At 36.3% G+C, this 18,664-nt stretch overlaps 1 protein-coding gene across 6 annotated transcripts in view; it reads right to left on the bottom strand.

Moving 5' to 3' along the window:
- slc4a7.L (solute carrier family 4, sodium bicarbonate cotransporter, member 7 L homeolog) overlaps nt 1–18,664 on the bottom strand; it is an 82,236-nt gene that overhangs the window by 33,044 nt on the left and 30,528 nt on the right. For 3 of the 6 annotated variants that reach the window (XM_041565397.1, XM_018266418.2, XM_041565399.1), the window contains exons 2-6: nt 14,803–14,884; nt 12,421–12,564; nt 9,333–9,471; nt 6,896–7,056; nt 5,334–5,522 (exon numbers count right to left, since the gene is read on the bottom strand). In XM_041565397.1, coding sequence (XP_041421331.1) covers nt 5,334–5,522; nt 6,896–7,056; nt 9,333–9,471; nt 12,421–12,564; nt 14,803–14,884 — 715 coding nt within the window. 6 annotated transcript variants of the gene reach the window in all.

Consider the following 18,664-nt stretch of genomic DNA (forward strand, 5'->3'; position numbering starts at 1 on the left):
TTGCAGCAGAATAATGTCCCGGTTTGCCATCTAACAGGCCAAGAGCAGGTTTGTACACTGCCATACAAGGAAAGTAAAATGGAAAATGTTCAGCTAAAATGTTGCTTTATGTGAACCAGAAAGAGTCAAAGCATTTCAGCCCACCAGACTTCTTGGTACCGCGAGGTAGACAGCTCATTATAAAGGACTGGACTCATATTCTGCATTGCTTGTTTGGTGTGACTAGCATTAAAAGCCACTGTATGGTCAGCTTCCTATCTGAGCATGTCACAAATCCCTGACATATACAGTCCTGATATACACAACTCCTGATTCATCTGTTTTTTTTTTCTTAAAGGGATACTGTCATGGGAAAAAAATATTTTTCCAAAACGTATCAGTTAATAGTGCTACTCCAGCAGATTTCTGCACTGAAATCCTGTCGGATCGCGGACGCATCTATTCGTTGATGTGGTCCCACGATTTGACCGCCCATTACTATTCATTAGGATCTCAAGGTGGGCATATCAGGGAGAGATCCGCTCGTTTGGCGACATCGCCAAACGAGCAGATCTCTCAGTGTATGGCCACCTTAACACAAGATAACAGCTGCCTGGTAGATCTAAAAACAGCACTCAATAGTAAAAACCCATGTCTCACTGAGACACATTCAGTTACATTGAGAAGGAAAAACAGCAGCCTGCCAGAAAGCATTTCTCTCCTAAAGTGCAGGTACAAGTCACATAACCAGGGGCAGCTGGGAAATTGACAAAATGTCTAGCCCCATGTCAGATTTGAAAATTGAATATAAAAAAATCTGTTTGCGCTTTTGAGAAATGGATTTCAGTGCAGAATTCTGCTGGAGTAGCACTATTAACTGATGCGTTTTGAAAAAAACATGTTTCCGATGACAAGATCCATTTAATTTCATCTAATCAACGAGATTCAAGAGAAGCCCCACCACCCCCAGAAACTCAAATGGGTTACCGTGAGGAAGACTGTGCATTTATGGAAGGGGAAGAGATCTGTTACTTCCCTGAAAACTTCCTTTGCACAGATGGGAATTTCAGAATGAGATGAAACAATGAGTATACATGGCATTAGCAAAGAAATGCTTTTGTAGGAGGCAGTGCATGCATACTGAGGCAACCGTGTAAGTTGGTAATAAATGATGCCAATTACTTATGCTTAAGCAATGTGCTCAAAAGCATTCCAGTGTGAGTGATTCACTTGCAATGTGCACCACACAGGCAGAGGAGCAATAGTTGCCTGAATCAATGTCACCATCATCTTGCTTCTTCGTGTCCAACGTTTGCTGCATCTCCACATCCTCCTCTGGCGGGTGAATTATGACAATAGGGATAACATCAATAATGGGAGGTTTTGGGACATAATGCTCAATCTCCTGAGAACCTGTAGAGGGCAGGCGATTGAGGGTAGGGCTGGAGGGTGGTGTGTTTTGGGGGGTAGGCACAGGAGTTGAACGCCTGGAGCCTGCTGGGGTCCCAGCTCTCGAAGGAGGAAGAAGGTAATTGAGGAGGAGAGAAAGGCGAGATTCTGCTCGCAACGAGTTACGGGAGGCAGAAAGGCCTTCCCCTGAAGTAAAACAAAATGTAAAAACAAAACAAAAAACACATTTATCTATAAAAGAGAGACTTCATATTTATACTTCTTTACTTATATTCACATACATTGAAATCCCATGCAAAACCCTAGTATTGGGCACACACATGCAAAGTAAAATGTATATAGCACAAAAGACCTCATGAACAGTTTTAACCATTTAACCATAAACCAAACCGCTTTTTCAATTGCTGCGTGTATTAGACCCAGATTTTAATATAGAAATTAAATGTTAACATTTGTAGTGCTCCTCTCCCACAGTACCATACAATCACCTGTTCAGCTGTATTACCATGTAATCTGCAATTGACTAACTGGCTAAAAGAATGTATAACATATCTCGAGAAAGCTTGAGCACGCTAATTATTGGGGGTACCACATGTCTAAGAAATTGTCTGCATGGCTGGTCTTTATGAAAGCACAAGGGAAGCATACAGGATGTTAAAGCATATGTACAGTATGGCCAGAGCCTATTTTCCCAATTAGAAATGTCATATGCCTATAGTATCTGCAATTGTTACTCTGTTGGATAAAATGGGTTGCACTTGAGGAATTAGGGTGAAGACACACAGAGCTAATAGTAGCAGCTACTTGTCACAGCTACAAAATAGAGTCAGTGATCCCCAACCAGTAGCTCGTGAGCAACATGTTGCTCTCCAACCCCTTGGATGTTGCTCCCAGTGGCCTCAAAGCAGGTGCTTATTTTTGAATTCCAGGCTTGGACGCAAGTTTTGGTTGCATTAAAACCAAGGGTAATGCCAAACAGAGCCTCAATGTAGGTTGACAATCCACATAGGGGCTATCACATGGCCAATCAAAGCACCTATTTCCACCCCAAGAACGTTTTTCAAGCAAGTGTTGCTCCCCAACTCCTTTTACTTCTAAATGTTGCTCACGGGTTAAAAAGGTTGGGGATCCATGAAATAGACAATAGTGATGATTGGCTTTGCCAAGTCACTATTTTCAATTATTACTATTGTGTTTTGTAGCTGTGACAAGTAGCTGCTACCAGTAGCTCTGTGTGTCTTCACCCTTATAGTGCCAAGCACATTGGTGTATAGCAGAACCTCCACTGATTTGATTGCTTAACATAACATTACCTGTAACAAGCAACACAGTTCAGGTTAAAAAAAAAAACAAAAAACAAACACACTGATAAATTAGTACCAAGAGATGAAAGCAACATTCATGATTTAAGTCAGGAAACACATTTACCTAACATTAACACAACAGATTTCCAAAACAATGTCTTGGGGTAAGTCAAGACAGGCTGACATAACCATAGGGATAAAGATAGAAGTTATCTGCACATGTGAATTTCTCTACTGCTAGAAGTAGTCCAAAAGGAGGCCACTTTTTTACATCATATAAACTGAAGCATAATGTTTTTCTGATGAATTTCCAAGAGCTAAATCGCCTGACCCTCGACCCAGCAGGTTCAAAGAAATACTCAAATCAATCTATGAAAAGGCAATTTCAAATGTTTTAGCTGCCTCCCTACAAACCTCGAAGTCTAACCAGCTACAAAGTACTCAAGTTTGTAACAAACAGAAATAGGGTGTATTTATCAGTGAAACTAGTATCCACCGCAAACTGTCACATCCATTAATTTCTATGGAATTTTTGGGTGCATATTTCTCAATGTTTTTTTAAATAAATATACCCCATAGATGAAACCTGTAATAGTAATTCTAACCCTAATATGATAACAAATAGGAGAGCAGTAGGCCTGATCTATGCTGGCTTCAGATGAGAATATAGCTCCAGGCTGGCCTTCCAATGTTTGAGTTGGGTTGTTCTTAGGTAATTTAGAAGCAATGATGCAGCTCGAGTCTGTTGGGCAGTTATCTGAAAACCATCATTGCACGGGTATTGAACAGACACAAATCTGTACTTTAGGACATAGCCAGATACATATTGCATTAATCATTAAGCCGTAAACTGGGTTGGGTACAAAACCACTTCTGTTGACAGAAGTATTATAAACATCACAAACAGATTAGGACAGAAACAAAAATCTTTGGTTTCTGCATTCATTTATGCATAGATTTGACTAAACTTGTATGGCATACGATACGCAAAAAATCAGTGGTCCAGGGCAATGTTTTCACGCAGTTTACAGGATCACCAATAGAACATCATCAAATGTTATATCTTCTAATTATAAAATCCCCTTTTAACTCCTCCCCTTGTATGTTGGAGTAACAGATAACGAAAGAGCTTTTATCCCCTTCATGATCCCTTTCTCACCAAAATGTTAATTTTTCTTATTTAGCGTTTGTGTTTGAGTTGCGGTGTAATTTCAGGCCAGAGAAAGATTCATTACATATAACAGTATAAAGACCAAGAAACACTGAAAAAGCCAGGGACTCGGCAAGGTACATTGCACATATATCCCTAGCTTGTTATGGCAAAGGATGCTGCAAAACAGTCCTTTAAGACCTTTACAGACCATGTACAGATTAGGAAATACGGATGCCCAGAAGATATTAAAGAAAACAAAAGCTCTCTTGTAAATATCTCAGGGAAGGGGGAAGGCCTGAGACAAAACAAAGCCATGATGGGGGAAGATGTTAAAGAAATGTATTTTATTCAAGTAGACTGAGAGACCAATCTATATTGTTCCTACCTATTGAACATATGAAAAAGATTATAAATAAAGTATTACCAATATGTACTAAGTGCCAACCTATTACGCAACTCTTTATGGAGAATATAACTGCTCACATCAGTTCCTGTCCCAGGAGAACCTATATTCTAATTTACCTACAAAGTCACCCACACAAGTCAATTTCAACAGGAGCCTGGAAACCATAGCACCCAGAGGAAAGTAATGCAAACACAAGGAGACCATATAAACTGCAAATAAATGTGTTTGTGTTGACAGCGATGCTTTAGTCTGTGCTACCAATAGTATATATTGTATAAAAACATACTTCTGTCTTTGTCCAGAACACAAACAAAATAAGATAGTGAATAGGAATGTGCAAGAAAAAGTCTTCTAATATTTCTTATACCAGACCTCAACGGCCTAGAGATAGCTTAAGCTCAGCCATTAGTTTAACAAGTTTTCTACTTCAATCAACTAACCATCAATGGCATGTAGTTGTCAGAACCACATTAGTAAATTTTAGTAAAAATTAGGCAATTACCAAAACATAAATTGGCATCTCATTTTCTGATTTCACAGCATGCTAGGCAAGCTTCCTGCAGTAAAAGGTTATAAACTAATAAATCCATGTTGGAATACTGTCATCAAAACATTTTCTATTGGCACATTAAAAATATATTTGAAGGCGAATATAGAAAAAAGTTAATATGGAAAAAAATAAAAGTACATTTTATAAGCGGTAGTAGTTTTAACTTGTGAGCTAGCTCTTTAAATTCATAGAGAACGTATGCCTATAGGGAAAACTACAAAGAAAAATGTTATGACAGTATTTCAACATTGAAAGCAAAGAAATTAAAAGCCGCAGCCGAGGATTAGTAAACATAAGCACTGTTTTGGGTAATGCGTTTTGATTATTATTTCATATTTAAAAATTCAGGCCATAACCGACAAGGCTGAAATGATTAGCATGAGTAAGCAATGAAATTAAAATGAGAATTTTGGCAAGACTAATGAAATCATCAAAAAAAGGGCTGCTGCTTTAAAGTGAAACAAAATTGGCAAGAAAGATTGTGAAAGCAAGGCAGGTTAGAATAAGCTGCTTTTCACAAACTAATCTCACCGTTTCGTTCATGCAATTGAGGTTCAGAATGTTTCTTGCCTATGTCAGCGAAGGATCGGACCAGCGGAATACGGTTACTCAGTTTCTTCTCATTTTGGTGGTGATGCCTTTTTAGGAGAGCTTCTCTGACTGGCTCTCTTATGGCTTCATCCATCTGACCGGACCCAATCATGTTATCCAACAACATATCTGCCAGACACCATTAACACAAAAACAGAAAAAGGTCAGTGTCAAGGAAAAATAAATTATTGGTTGATTGAAATTATATGCTTTAACGTCTCATTTCTAAAAGCCATTATTTCTATCATATATGGTTCAAAGAAAAAACTATTTGAATGAAATCATACACAGGTATGGGCCTGTTATCCAGAATGTTTGGACCAGGGAATTTCTGGATAAAGGATATTTCCATAATTTGGATCTCCATACCCATAAGTCTTCTTAAAAGTCATTTAAAAAAATAATAAAAAACAATAGGACTGTTTTGCTTTCAATAATAATTAATAATATCTTGGCTGTGATTATTTACAAAGTATTAATTATTATTATTATTATTATTATTATTATTAGAGAAAAAGGATTTGCTAAAATGGACTCTATGGGAGATGGTCTTTCCATAATTCAGAGCTTTGTGGATAACAGATCCTATACCTGTACACAGGTACTGTAAACAATTGTAAAATGGGGTTTTGGGACACTGAGTTGAGAATTTTGAAATTCTGGAAATGTATAAACAGCTATATTCATTTACCATAGAACGGTTTTTGCCTGATGTCTTTTTCATCCAAAAGTGCTCTCCAGCTCTGATAAATCACACTCCATTGTTATCGATCAGCTAAATCTGCTTAAAATTTTATTACAGGACAGCTCTAATGCAATACAGTGGTACAACCTATTACTAGGAATGAACTGAATCCACTTATTTTGAATTTGGACAATTACCAATTTATCTACAAAGGAATCTGCTAAATCCCAAACCAACTCTGAAGTAGCAAAATTCTGGGGGGGAAACCCCTGCCATACATGTTTCAATAATTGGTACCATCTTGTTACAAAGTCACTCCTACAAGATATCAATGGGGTGAATTAATAACATGGCTAATAAAATGCACCAGTATAGTTGCTCATAGCAAACACTTGAATGTGTGCTTAAATTTAATTACAGGTAGTATGGGCCTATTAAATGTATAAATGTATAAGCTAGTTTTCAGCACAAACTACAACACAAAATTGTTTTTTTAACCTATAAACCGCAGGTAGCAGGCAATGCCAGTTTTACAGTCACAGATTTAAAATAAATAAATGACAAACTATACTTGTGGTTAGACAGTTGAAGAGTGTAAAGGTGGCCATAGATGCAAAGATCCGCTCGTTTGGCGATGTTGCCAAACGAGCGGATCTTTCCCCGATATGCTATTAACAGGCATGGTTATATCGGGGGTAATATGATCGTTCGGCCGTACGAATCCTCGATTCGTACGATCGGATCTGTGTGTCTATGTCCACCATAAGAGAGTACAGATAAGAGTTTTGCAATTGTACAAAATAATTTCAACAGTTACCTGCAATTTCTTCAATTGTGTTGGCTCTCATATCCAGCATTATTGTGCCATTAAGTATGCAGCTTCTTAGCTCAAATAGACTGTGCAATGAAAGAGTAGCCACATATGGCTTGCTCCACCTGTCTCCACCATCTTCTACATCTTCTTCAAATTTGAGCCACCTAAAACATTGAATTTTACCAGACATTTTTTAATGCTGAGAATATTACTAGACACTTTAAGATTGTTTGTAAACTGTTGCAGTGGAGACTCCTACAACACACCGCAATACAGAAAGGAGTTAATGTAGATCTTTTGCTGCTCGGCTTGTTCTGGCACCTGTATTTTTCTAAATACATGAGCCAGCACAGTTTTGGGGTGCAAACATAAACAAGTAAAATGTGGCACTATCTGTTAACCTATAAAATCAGATCAGCCTTACACATAGGGGAAGACATGGCTTAAGTCAGTTAGGGAGTGCCAAAATTCCCCACTGCCACCTCCTATTGACTTGAGTCAATAGGAGATGTTTTTTTAGCAGAGGCTCACCATCACTGCTCTGCGCTCCAATCACAGCAATATTAGATGGGGATGGGTGTTCTGCTATGAGTTGAAAAAAAGAAGTGGTCAAAAAGCCGCATCTGCCATTGGTCTAACGTTTTTATCTTTAAACTCTGTTAAAATCTTGTTTTTTTTATATATAAAATGTTGACTTTTTTGTGTATTTGGCTTGACTCCTGAGATTATTTCCAAGAACACAGAGATGATCTTGGCTCCCAGCAAAATACTAATTCAATTAACTGGCAAAATATCCTAGTCAGATTGCATAAGAAATAAAAAGAACATTTAGTAAAATTAGAACAAACAGGCTGAATTAATGAGTGTAAGGCAAGTACACATTTTTAGGAAAGGGGGAGTTAACCATCTTTGGAGGCAACAAAGAGAATGGGCACAATTAACTCAAACACACTTTTTTATGATGCTGCAGGGCTGATAACACAAGAGTTATACCCCTATTCAAGAGAATATGCCTCCCTACTAGATATGCAGCTCAAGCATGTTTAAACAATTATTTTCTAATTTGCAGGTCACCTATAATTGCAGCAGAGCGCCCACAGACCTACACTAAAATTGCTGATAGTTATATGTAGTATGTTTATTTTTTAATAAGATAAAACAAAATCTGGGGAACAATTCATGATCCCTCAAGGATCAAGGTCAGGCAAAACGAAGGCAGATAATGCCAATGAATATCTAAAGTTGCTCACTGTTTCTGCAATAAATTACTTTTGGTTTAGTTTCGATCTTGTTTTAGAAAAAAAAAAGGGGAGGGAGCAGAATTTTTTCCCCCACACAAGTGTATGTATATGTATGTATATGTATATGTGTATATATATATATATATATATATATATATATATATATATATATATATATATATATATATATATATATATATATATATATATATATATGTATGTATGTATATGTATATGTGTATATATATATATATATATATATATATATATATATATATATATATATATATATATATATATATATATATACACATATAGATAGATATATATATATATATATATATACATATAAAGCTGACCATAGATGCAAAAATTTGATCGTACGAATCTCTGTTTTATACGATTTTCGGGCCATGTGTAGAGTGTCCCGACATTTTTCGTGAGATGGCAATCGTTCATTCAGTTGATCTGACAGGTTAGAAAATTTCTGTAGGCTACCGATAACATCTCTGCATGTATTGCTGATCTGACGATATCAGTGAGAGACTGTCACCAGCTTTTGTTGGACATAACTTTTGCACGATTGCCGTGAGGGGCAGAACATCGACTGATCTGTTCTTTTACTACTTTATTTGATCTGGCCACCTTAAAGGGACAAACTATCACAGATTCCTTTTAATCTATGGAATCAGGTCAGATAGTGTTTAGACACCTTTTCTACACAAGTCCAAATTAAATTAGCTCATTTTAAAATGGGTAGTATATTTTCCCTTTAGTGTAAGGTATCTGGACATCACATTCCCAATAAAGTGAAAGTCTCAAAACAGCAAATGGTCTAAAATTCTGAGTGTCACAAAAGGCTAAAGGTAATTTGTTTAACGCTTTTTCCCAGTCAGTTTAGTCAGTGTTTATACTGAAACTATTAAAGCGGGGACTCCCATCTTAGTCAATTCATCTGAAATAGATCAATTCTGAACAAGTTGTTCTGAATGAGTCTAAAACAATCTGCATCGTTATTCAACACTTTCAAACTCATTATGAATTGACCAGAATTGATAGATCCATATTAACTGATAACCATAATAAATAAAAGATAAATTCATTTTATAGTATTACTAGGTCTTTAAGAAAACCAAAGGATAATATTGAGCACCAAAAAGTAATAACTACTGGAAATCAAAAAGGTATAACACCCTCACCTTGCAGTTTCCTTCCATTCACATTCATCACCATCCCGGAAACACAGTTCATCCATTTCTGTAAACAGGTCGTGAGGAATGTGCTCTTCATCATCATCTTCAGTGCCAAGAATAAACTGTACACGCTGGGAAGGGGTGTCTAAAAAGCAGCAGGATGCATATTAACAAAATGGAACACTAGCAAATTTAAACACTCGCCAGTTAGCAAAGTATTGTCAGACACATCTAGAAGGAACCCTGTGTTTTATTGACACAAACAAGTAGAAGGGCTTCGAGAGAACTAAGGATACAATGGGAAAAATTGATGATTACGTTCCTGATTAAAAAAATAAAAATGCATCGGTATTACTTGAAGTAAAGATTTGCATTATAAAATGAAATGTAATTAAATACCATGCTTAAAGGGGCAGCTCACCGTTAAGGTAACTTTATTATGTTATAGAATGACCAATTCTAAACAAAATTTTCAAATTGGTTTTCACTATTTTTTTTTTTTTATAGTTTTATAGTTATTTGCCTTTTTCTTCCGACTCTTTGCAGCTTTCAATTTGGCGTCGCCAACTCCCTTCTAAAAAAATAAATGCTCTGTAAGGCTACGAATGTATTGTTATGGTTACTTTTTATTACTGATCCTGCTATACAAGCCTCTCCTATTCATTTTCCAATCTCTTATTCAAATCAATGCATGGTTGCTAGGGTAATTTGGACTCTAGTTACCAGATTGGTTAAGATGCTGAATAAAAAGCTAAATAACTCAAAAACAACAAATAAAAAATGAAAACCAAATTGCAAATTGTCTTAGAATATCACTCTCTACATCATACTAAAAGTTCTCTCAAAGGTGAACAACCCCTTTAAATCATCACGTCCAGAGAATGATCACATGCTTTTGGGTTGCTGGGGTGTTTTAACGTTGTTGACATGATTCCCTAAATATGTATTGCTTCCTCATGTGAAGTACCACAATAACGACAATTTGTGAACTTGTGCACTACAAAAAAGAAGTGAAACCTGCATTCCTTTTTAACCTTTGAGAACTTTTAGTATGATGTAAAGAGTGCTATCCTATGACAATTTGCAATCGATTTTCATATCTAATAATTTTTGAGTTTTTGCGTTATTTAGCTTTTTATTCAGCAGCTCCAGTCAAATTTCTGACATACTTATTTGCTGCTCCAGTTCATAAACCAAACAGTATGTGTCCAAAGAGAGAAAATAAACAACTCTGAACTTTCAAAATGTGCTACTCTGAAAAAAAGTCATTTTCTCTACAAGCTTTTTGTGTATATGCAGTTATTTTTATTTCTTGCCATGTGCTCAAATTAAACTATTATCCACTATTAGTAAAGCCAAAGGCATAAATAAATTCCTACACCCAGATAACCCAGTTATTGAATACCAAGTTATATAAATATATAGAAGATCAACAACACAGATTTTTCATGAAAAAAATTAAACAAAGTGTATTGTAAAAATGCATGTACAGCCAACATACATGCAGCGTACGTCTCAGCATTGAGAAAGGTCCCTGATCACGTTGGCTGTACATGCATTTTTAAAATACATTTACTTTTGATTTTTCATAAATCTTACTTTGCATTAGTTTGAAATATTTGCTGTGCACCCGAGGCTAGTATTGCACACTTAAAACAGGTATAAAAATGCTCAAAGGGCCGACAAATATAAACCTGCACAAAAATTCCCCAAGAAGTTTCTCCATTCAGAAAATATGACCAAAGAAAATGACTGCATTTATAGAGAAAGTCTTAATAGAAGCAAAAACTCCAGCACTTAACTATTAAATTCATTTCAGTGCTGTACCTTGCTATTATATACATTTAAATAAAGTCTAGAAATTATACAGAGCTTTCCCTGCAGTGGGAGGATTCCCAAGAGAATAGCTTGACCTCCAATGTTATATTCCACAAGTGTTCGAATTGATTGATTATTGGACTCATGGCCCCAGCAATGCAATAATGTCTTTAAAAAAACCTATCGGGGTTACCAGGCTTTTGTTAAATGCCTGGTCTGTGCTTGATTGTGACAACACATGGGATTATCACCAGACTTGAGGTCAGGGTCACATTTGTGCAGTAAATGAATTGCAAAGGTATTTTCAAAAGAAAAGAAATACATCTTTCTAGAACCTTAACAGATTGCATGCACTGATGATATTTGCAGTCAGTGAACAGAGTAGCTCATCTCTTTGCCTTGCATGTTGAAACAGTGCAAAGATGACACAGATCAGTAGTATGTACTTTTATCTACAGTTGCTACTACAAGTCTCTTCTAAACAAAGCCAAGCTAAAAAGACTTGCCTATGTTGGCCCCGGTAAAATATGCATCTCAAAATAACCCTTTTTTTGTACTTTTTCATAATAAGAATTATGGTATTTTCATTAAAGGGGTGGTTCACTTTTAAGTTAACTTTTAATGTTATAGAATGGCTCATACTAAGCAAATGTTCAATTGGTTTTCATTGTTTATTTGTTTATTTATTTATTTATTTATTTATAGTTTTTGAATTATTTGCCTTCTTCTGATTTCTGTCCAGCTTTCAAAAGTGGGTCACTGACCCAATCTAAAAAACAAATGCTTTGCAACACTACACATTTATTTTTATTGCTACTTTTTATAGCTCATCTTTCTATTCAGACACTCTCCTGCTCATATTCCAGTCTCAATGCATGATTGCTAGGGAAATTTGGAGCCTAGACAACAGACTGTTGAAATTGCAAAATTGGAGAGCTGCTGAATAAAAAAGCTAAAATAATGTAAAAACGACAAATAATAAAAACCAATTGCAAATTGTCTGAGAATATCACTCTCTACATCATACTAAAAGTTAATTTAAAGGTGAACAACCTCTTTAAGTCACTCATGCAATATACCTTTATATTTCTGGTACCTATTGTCAACATTTATCTAATATAATATATCAATTTATCAATAGATGCACAGAAGAACCTACTTTTCCAGTAGCCTTTGTTAAATAAAGAAAACTCTCGACTAGCCATGACATACAAGTACCAAGAGAAGAGATCAGAAAAAAAATATTCAGGTTTCTTGATCAGGTTATGGAATTTACCATAGTTGGGGGATTCTCTTCCATCCTCCTTATCGTTCTCTTTCTCTCTTCTTCTTCGATGATGCCTGTGACCCCTATGTCTATGTCGCCTACGACTCTGTCGGGCAAATGGCACGTGAACACCAATGTAAACAGCCCTGTGACCTAAATGCAAAGAAGTTGGAAAGAGTTTTATTTGAGAGCAAAAGAAAACGATTAAACAATTACACTATATAGTATTATATAAATAAAGGGTAATAAGTAAAGTTTTATAGAAAACTAGCTCCATGGCAAGCATATTGCAATATTTTTTCTTCTTTGTCAATTTAAGGAGAGGAGTCCCACACTGCACTGCAATATATTTATTTTTTCAATCTCAAATTTAATTACAGAGCATAAACATCCCATTTTTACCTCAAAAAATGGGGTCACTAGCATCGCCAAAAAACATATCTGTTTAAAGCAACACATGAAAGGACTCCACATCTCATCTACAGTGGAATTTATTTATTGGATGTGCTCCCACCATTTATGAAAGCCACGAGTCCAGTAACAGACCCAATCTGAATGCAATATTTTACTTTCTATCTGTAGTTGTTTTTTGACTTTGCAAATTAAGGTGAGATTCAAAATGGAAAGAATTTTTTTCTGACAAAATTTAAAGTCCCACCAAGGAATAAAAACGTGGAAGCGATAGAATGTTCTCTTATCCAATATATAAATACAGCACTTGGCCTTCATTTTAGCACACGGTGGCATGGCATACAGTTGAAATTAAAATTTCATAAAGTTAGACCTGCAAAATAAAATAATTTGTATTTATAAATCTTTTGTAAAAATACACAGCTGTTGGGGGAGGGGGTAAAATCACTCACAAAGTCTCTGTTCAGGTCACAGTTGTCCTTCTAAAAGCCAACTATACAGGTAAGTAAAGCCTGCAATAGGGAGCCTCAAGTACCACCCCACCTTACCGTCAACTACAAGTTAAGGCTATGTGCCACTGACAGCACAGACAACAGCATTGAAAATAGAGCTGAAATAGGGTTGCCACCTTTTCTGGAAAAAAATACCAGCCTTCCTATATATTTATCTTTTTTCCCTATTAATAACATTGGGATCAACCATCATTTTTACCGGCCAGGCCAGTAAAACACCGGCCAGGTGGCAACCCTAGCTGTAACCCATCTAAAGACCATTTCTATTTTATGAATAGGCCTTCAGTTTATCACACAAAGTGCAACAGCCACACAGTATTGCAATGCAATGAGAAGTAGGAAAAAACACCAGTTCATAGGATACATAATCATATTTGCCATTTATACTGTTACCTTTCACAATAATCAAAGCATAGATCTGCAAAACCACTGAACAAACACAAACAGTTATTTAACATATATGAGGGTATATCAGTCAGGAGTATAAACAGCTGTATTATAATAGGTACAATATTTTTATCGTTTACTTGCTGTACACCCCCACCCTTAATTATTAGAGCTATATTTGGTTCAGTTGCTAGATGATATTTGTCTGATGTCCGGCATAGAATATGACTGTATTATGAATTTTAGATGTTCTGCTGTAAGGCTGGGTCAGCAGTATAATCAGTTAAATGTTTGGAAATGCAGTACTTTCTTATATCACTGGTCAATTTCTAATGTCATGCTTTATTGGTCACAGTGTTGAAATTCTCCACTGAAGCTTTATTTAAACATGTAGGAAACAATTAAAGGAAAGCTGTAAAAATGGGTGTATTTGCAAGGGAATGTTCCAATCAGATTAGAAATGTGAAATGGTCAAATGAATAGACAGGTTCATGCCAAGGGACATTCCATGTTTAATATATTAACTTATTGAATAAAAATCTAAGAGGCAGTTAGGGTAAGCTACCCATATTTACTATATTGCCTTTTTTAGACGTGCAGATTTTATTCCTTGAGCGACGAACGCTCGTTCATTTCAGTCTACCAGTTAACCAGATCAATCAGATTAAAATAAGTAGGAAAAAGAACAAATCAGTCAATGTTTTGGCCAGCGGTCGTAGGAAAGTTATGCATGACAAATAGTAGTCAAATAGGCAAAGCATGCCGAGATCTTATCAGTAGCCAATATAATCGACTGAACAACCAATTGCCATGATACAAAAAATGTCGGGACATTACTACACAATCGGAAATTTGCACAACTGCATCGTTGTGTCTATGGCCAGCTTTAGAACGTGGGATTCTCAAATTGTGCATCAGCAGTTACCACTAGTTACTAGGGGCGGCAAAAATGCCACTCCAGGTAAATAAGAGCTGAATTCACGGTTTTCAAATCAACCTTATTCATCTCATGCAGCTGCTCTTAACGTCACATCCCTTCAAATTACTTCAGAATACATTAGATGCCCTAGATTGCACTTACTTTCAAGTTCCTCCTTCTCAAAATTGGTGTTTACTGTAGAACTTGTCTTCCCCAGGTCCACAATAGCTTCTTCATCAAGTCCCTGTCAAAAAACATGGTAGATTTATGAATTTTGTAATTTTATTTATAAAAAAAAAAGTTAATTACATTAATATATTTCATCGGACGGTCACATTTATAAAAAAGAACTATGGAACCGTTTATTATTTTATTACAGGTATGGGATCCATTATCCATAAAGCTTTGAATAATGAAGCTCCCACAGACTCTATTTTTAGAAAATACTTTTAACTTTTAAAATAGATTTCCTTTTCTCTGTAGTAATAGAACAGTACCTTGTACCGCAACACATCTTCAGACAAAAAAGAAAGCAAGGTAGACCCCATACCACTACCATTTTTGTGGCCACACCCCGTAATTACCATTTTCATTTCACAAAATTTGACAGGTTATGAAAGTTTGAACACATTTCTGTGGTTTTTCTAATGAAGTATAAATAGCCCTTTAAGCTGCAAGTCACAGTTTCCCTAAGAGACTTACTTAGCTTAAATTGTTACAATTGCTTCTTTGCTTATCTTAAATTGTTACAAAAGTATCCAAGTGCACCTGACACTTATTCTGGGCTCTGCCAAAAGCCAATTAAGTTAGAAACTTTGTATCTTTTTCAGGAGAAAAGTCGGGACATTTCAGTAACAATCCGGGACTGCGGATTGAGATACCAAAATTGGGACTGTCCAGCGAAAAACAGGACATTTGGGAGCTATGCCTGTGTATTATGTGAATATGATCCAGAATCCTTAAGGGTTCAAGCACACGGGCAGATTCGGGGAGATTTAGTCGCCTGGCTACTAATTGCCTTTTCCGAAGTTGCCCGAAGTTGCCTCACGAGGAAACTTCGGGCGACTTCGGAAATCGAAGCGCCAGGTGCTCCTGGCGCTGGCGTTTTCTCATTATAGCAGACGGAAGGCAGTTCGTGGAGCCCCACAGAAGAGGCGATTAGTCGTCCATTTTTTTTTAACCGAAAGACCCCTCAAACAAGAAAACACAGATCCCTTGCATTCTGCATAACATCATAGACTGTGTATACACAGAAGTGGACTGGACAGATAGACAAAAGAGGTCACAAGTTTGGGTTCAAGCAGAGGCTGGCTTACTCGTGAGTGTTTAAGAGCAGAATACAGCTCACTGTGCATAAAGCCAGCAGGTTTAAATATATCTTGCATGCTATGGAAACTGTTCCTTTGTAAATACTGGGATTCTCAGAATACTGTTCCACTTGAAAAAAATACTTCTGTGGAATTTGTTCAAACAAACATGAAAAGCACAATGGGGCCGACGAAACATTGCTCAACTGTGTGTAGTGCTGTAATCTTCTATTCATATATTTAACAGATAACATTACCAGCGCATGACATAGTGAAGGCTATTACAGACCAGCCTCAAACATACAGTCCTAAAGAATTTTAGCAACAGCAAAGCTGACCCACCATTAGCAATCTGTTACTTTGTTTTTTAAAACCAAACAATGGTTTCCCAAAGATCATCTATTCTGCCATATACATAATAAGCAAGGGCAACAACTACCCCCAATTAACAGATACATGCATTTAGTTCTACTGTGAGCACTAAGGCGGATATTTGCTCTTCAATAGCCTTTTCACATGATATTTTTATCCCTGGAGCTGGCTGACTCACATATAGTAAATCATCGTTAAGTAGATTCAGAAACCATTGAGATCTATTTGCCCAAAGTATATTATCCAAAAAAACTTTGTAACATGGCACTGCCATTTTCCATAGGGTCCTATTCATAAACATTGTTCACTTTGTTACAATACCTTGCACTTGAGATTATAAATAACACATATACAATTATTAAACATCTAAATGTTTTAGGACACCATATCTGGCAAAAAACCCATGTAATAAGCATTCTGGATAATAGATATATTAGATATATCAGGGCATTGGATGGGCCTGTAAATAGCAAAAATACATGCCCAGATAGATCATCTGTGACTGGCTTAGGACTTCTGATGCAAAAGTAAACAGAGAAATCACCAAGTTCAACACAAGGCAGCTGCAGATTGTTATTTCGCTTTGTCATTATATCTGGTAGTCCGGGGAATATTGATGTCCTTCCATAGAATGGCATTGCACACCACAGCACATCAAAATTGTTTGGGGCATTGAAGCCGGTATTTGGAACGGCAAGACTCATAAGTATGTATATACTGAATGTATATTTTTCTCTCTCTCTATATATATATATATATATATATATATATATACATACATACATACATACATACATACATACACACACTGAATAACTTGTTAAAATTACCAGTTTTAATTGTAACAAATGTATGTTCTTTTCATACTAGACTTCCCAGGTGTTCATTACAATACATTTGGCTTTGTGCCTGGTGACTGCTCAGTTCATTTCTGGCACTTGTAAAATAGCATAAAGGCATCTGGAGGGTTATTCTAGCTGATGATCTTTAGACGGCACTTATGTCCTCTTAAAAATGGAATTTCACCTTGTAATTTGGCCCAGGGTACTAAACACAAGAGCACAACAAGTGATGTTAACAAAAGGTCAAGGAGGTTTGAAATGGACATGGTATATGTGCACTAATAAGGAGTATATTCTTGTAAAACAAACAAAAAATTCTAAGTAGTTTTTAAGGTGTTCTTTGCATCTTGACTGACTGCAAATCAAGAACTCAGCACGACTGCACCACCTCGCATGACTGACCGAACATTGCCAAAACAAAAAGGGAGGCAAGCAAAGTAGCGATGTGAACTCAATGTGGTAAGCAGCAACAATTGTGACACGATGCCCAAAATCATAGAAAGATATCTACTGTATATCTCAAGGATGGCAACTTATTTTGAAGTTAGTTTAAGACTGTTTGCAACCTACAAGGCAATCGTTTACTTTGAGTAAGATTTAAAAGTGGTTTAATGCTTTACCCAATGTAGACTTATAATAGATCAATTGTTTTTACTTTATAGACCTAAGCTTGTTCCTAAATTTTCTAATACATTGCAGTTCCTCACAGAATGACCTCCGGACCATCTTGCAGGCCCCAACTACTACCTACTAGACCAGGCTGATTAACACAAAATGACAGTTGCTACAGACTAAATGCACAGGAAAACAGTAGAAAGCTGGTCTTAAATTACATCTTTCACACAGCTTGATTCAGTTGGCCAATACAGCCTTCTGCAATAAAAATATACCATACCTCCCAACTGTCCCGTTTTTCACAGGACAGTCCCAATTATGACAGCTCAGTCCCGGATTGTTACTAAAATTTCCTGACTTTCTCTTTGATCTCCTGCACTGAACAGCCAGAAATAGATACAACGTTTCTAATACTTAATTGGCTTTTGGCAGAGAGTCCAAAATGTGGATACTTTTGCATAGTAAAAACAAAGAAACAATTGCCACGGTTTAAGTTAAGCAGGTCTCTTGGGGAAAATAACTTGCAGCTTAAAGGGCAATTCACCTTCATTAGCAAAACTGTAAAATGAACATGGTGATTAGGGGGTATGGCCACAAAAATGGGCAAAAATGTTTGCTGCACTCTGCATGGCAAATATTTTTGTTCCTCTTTCTATTTCCAAAATGTTGGAGGTAATATGATGCACAGTAAGGAAGAGTCTTACACCTTACAATACATATATGGCTCATACTTTAGGCTTTATTAAGGAATTCAACTGAATATATGAAGTACAAACAAATGAACATAAGTGATAAGATAATTATATATTATGTTTCTGTAGTTGGAAAAAACGTAAATAGTAAGGAGTATTGGCTGTGCCGGAAATAACAGCAGAATGTAAACCAAAC

Source organism: Xenopus laevis, chromosome 6L, assembly GCF_017654675.1.
Source record: "Xenopus laevis strain J_2021 chromosome 6L, Xenopus_laevis_v10.1, whole genome shotgun sequence".
Classification (NCBI taxonomy): Eukaryota; Metazoa; Chordata; class Amphibia; order Anura; family Pipidae; genus Xenopus; species Xenopus laevis.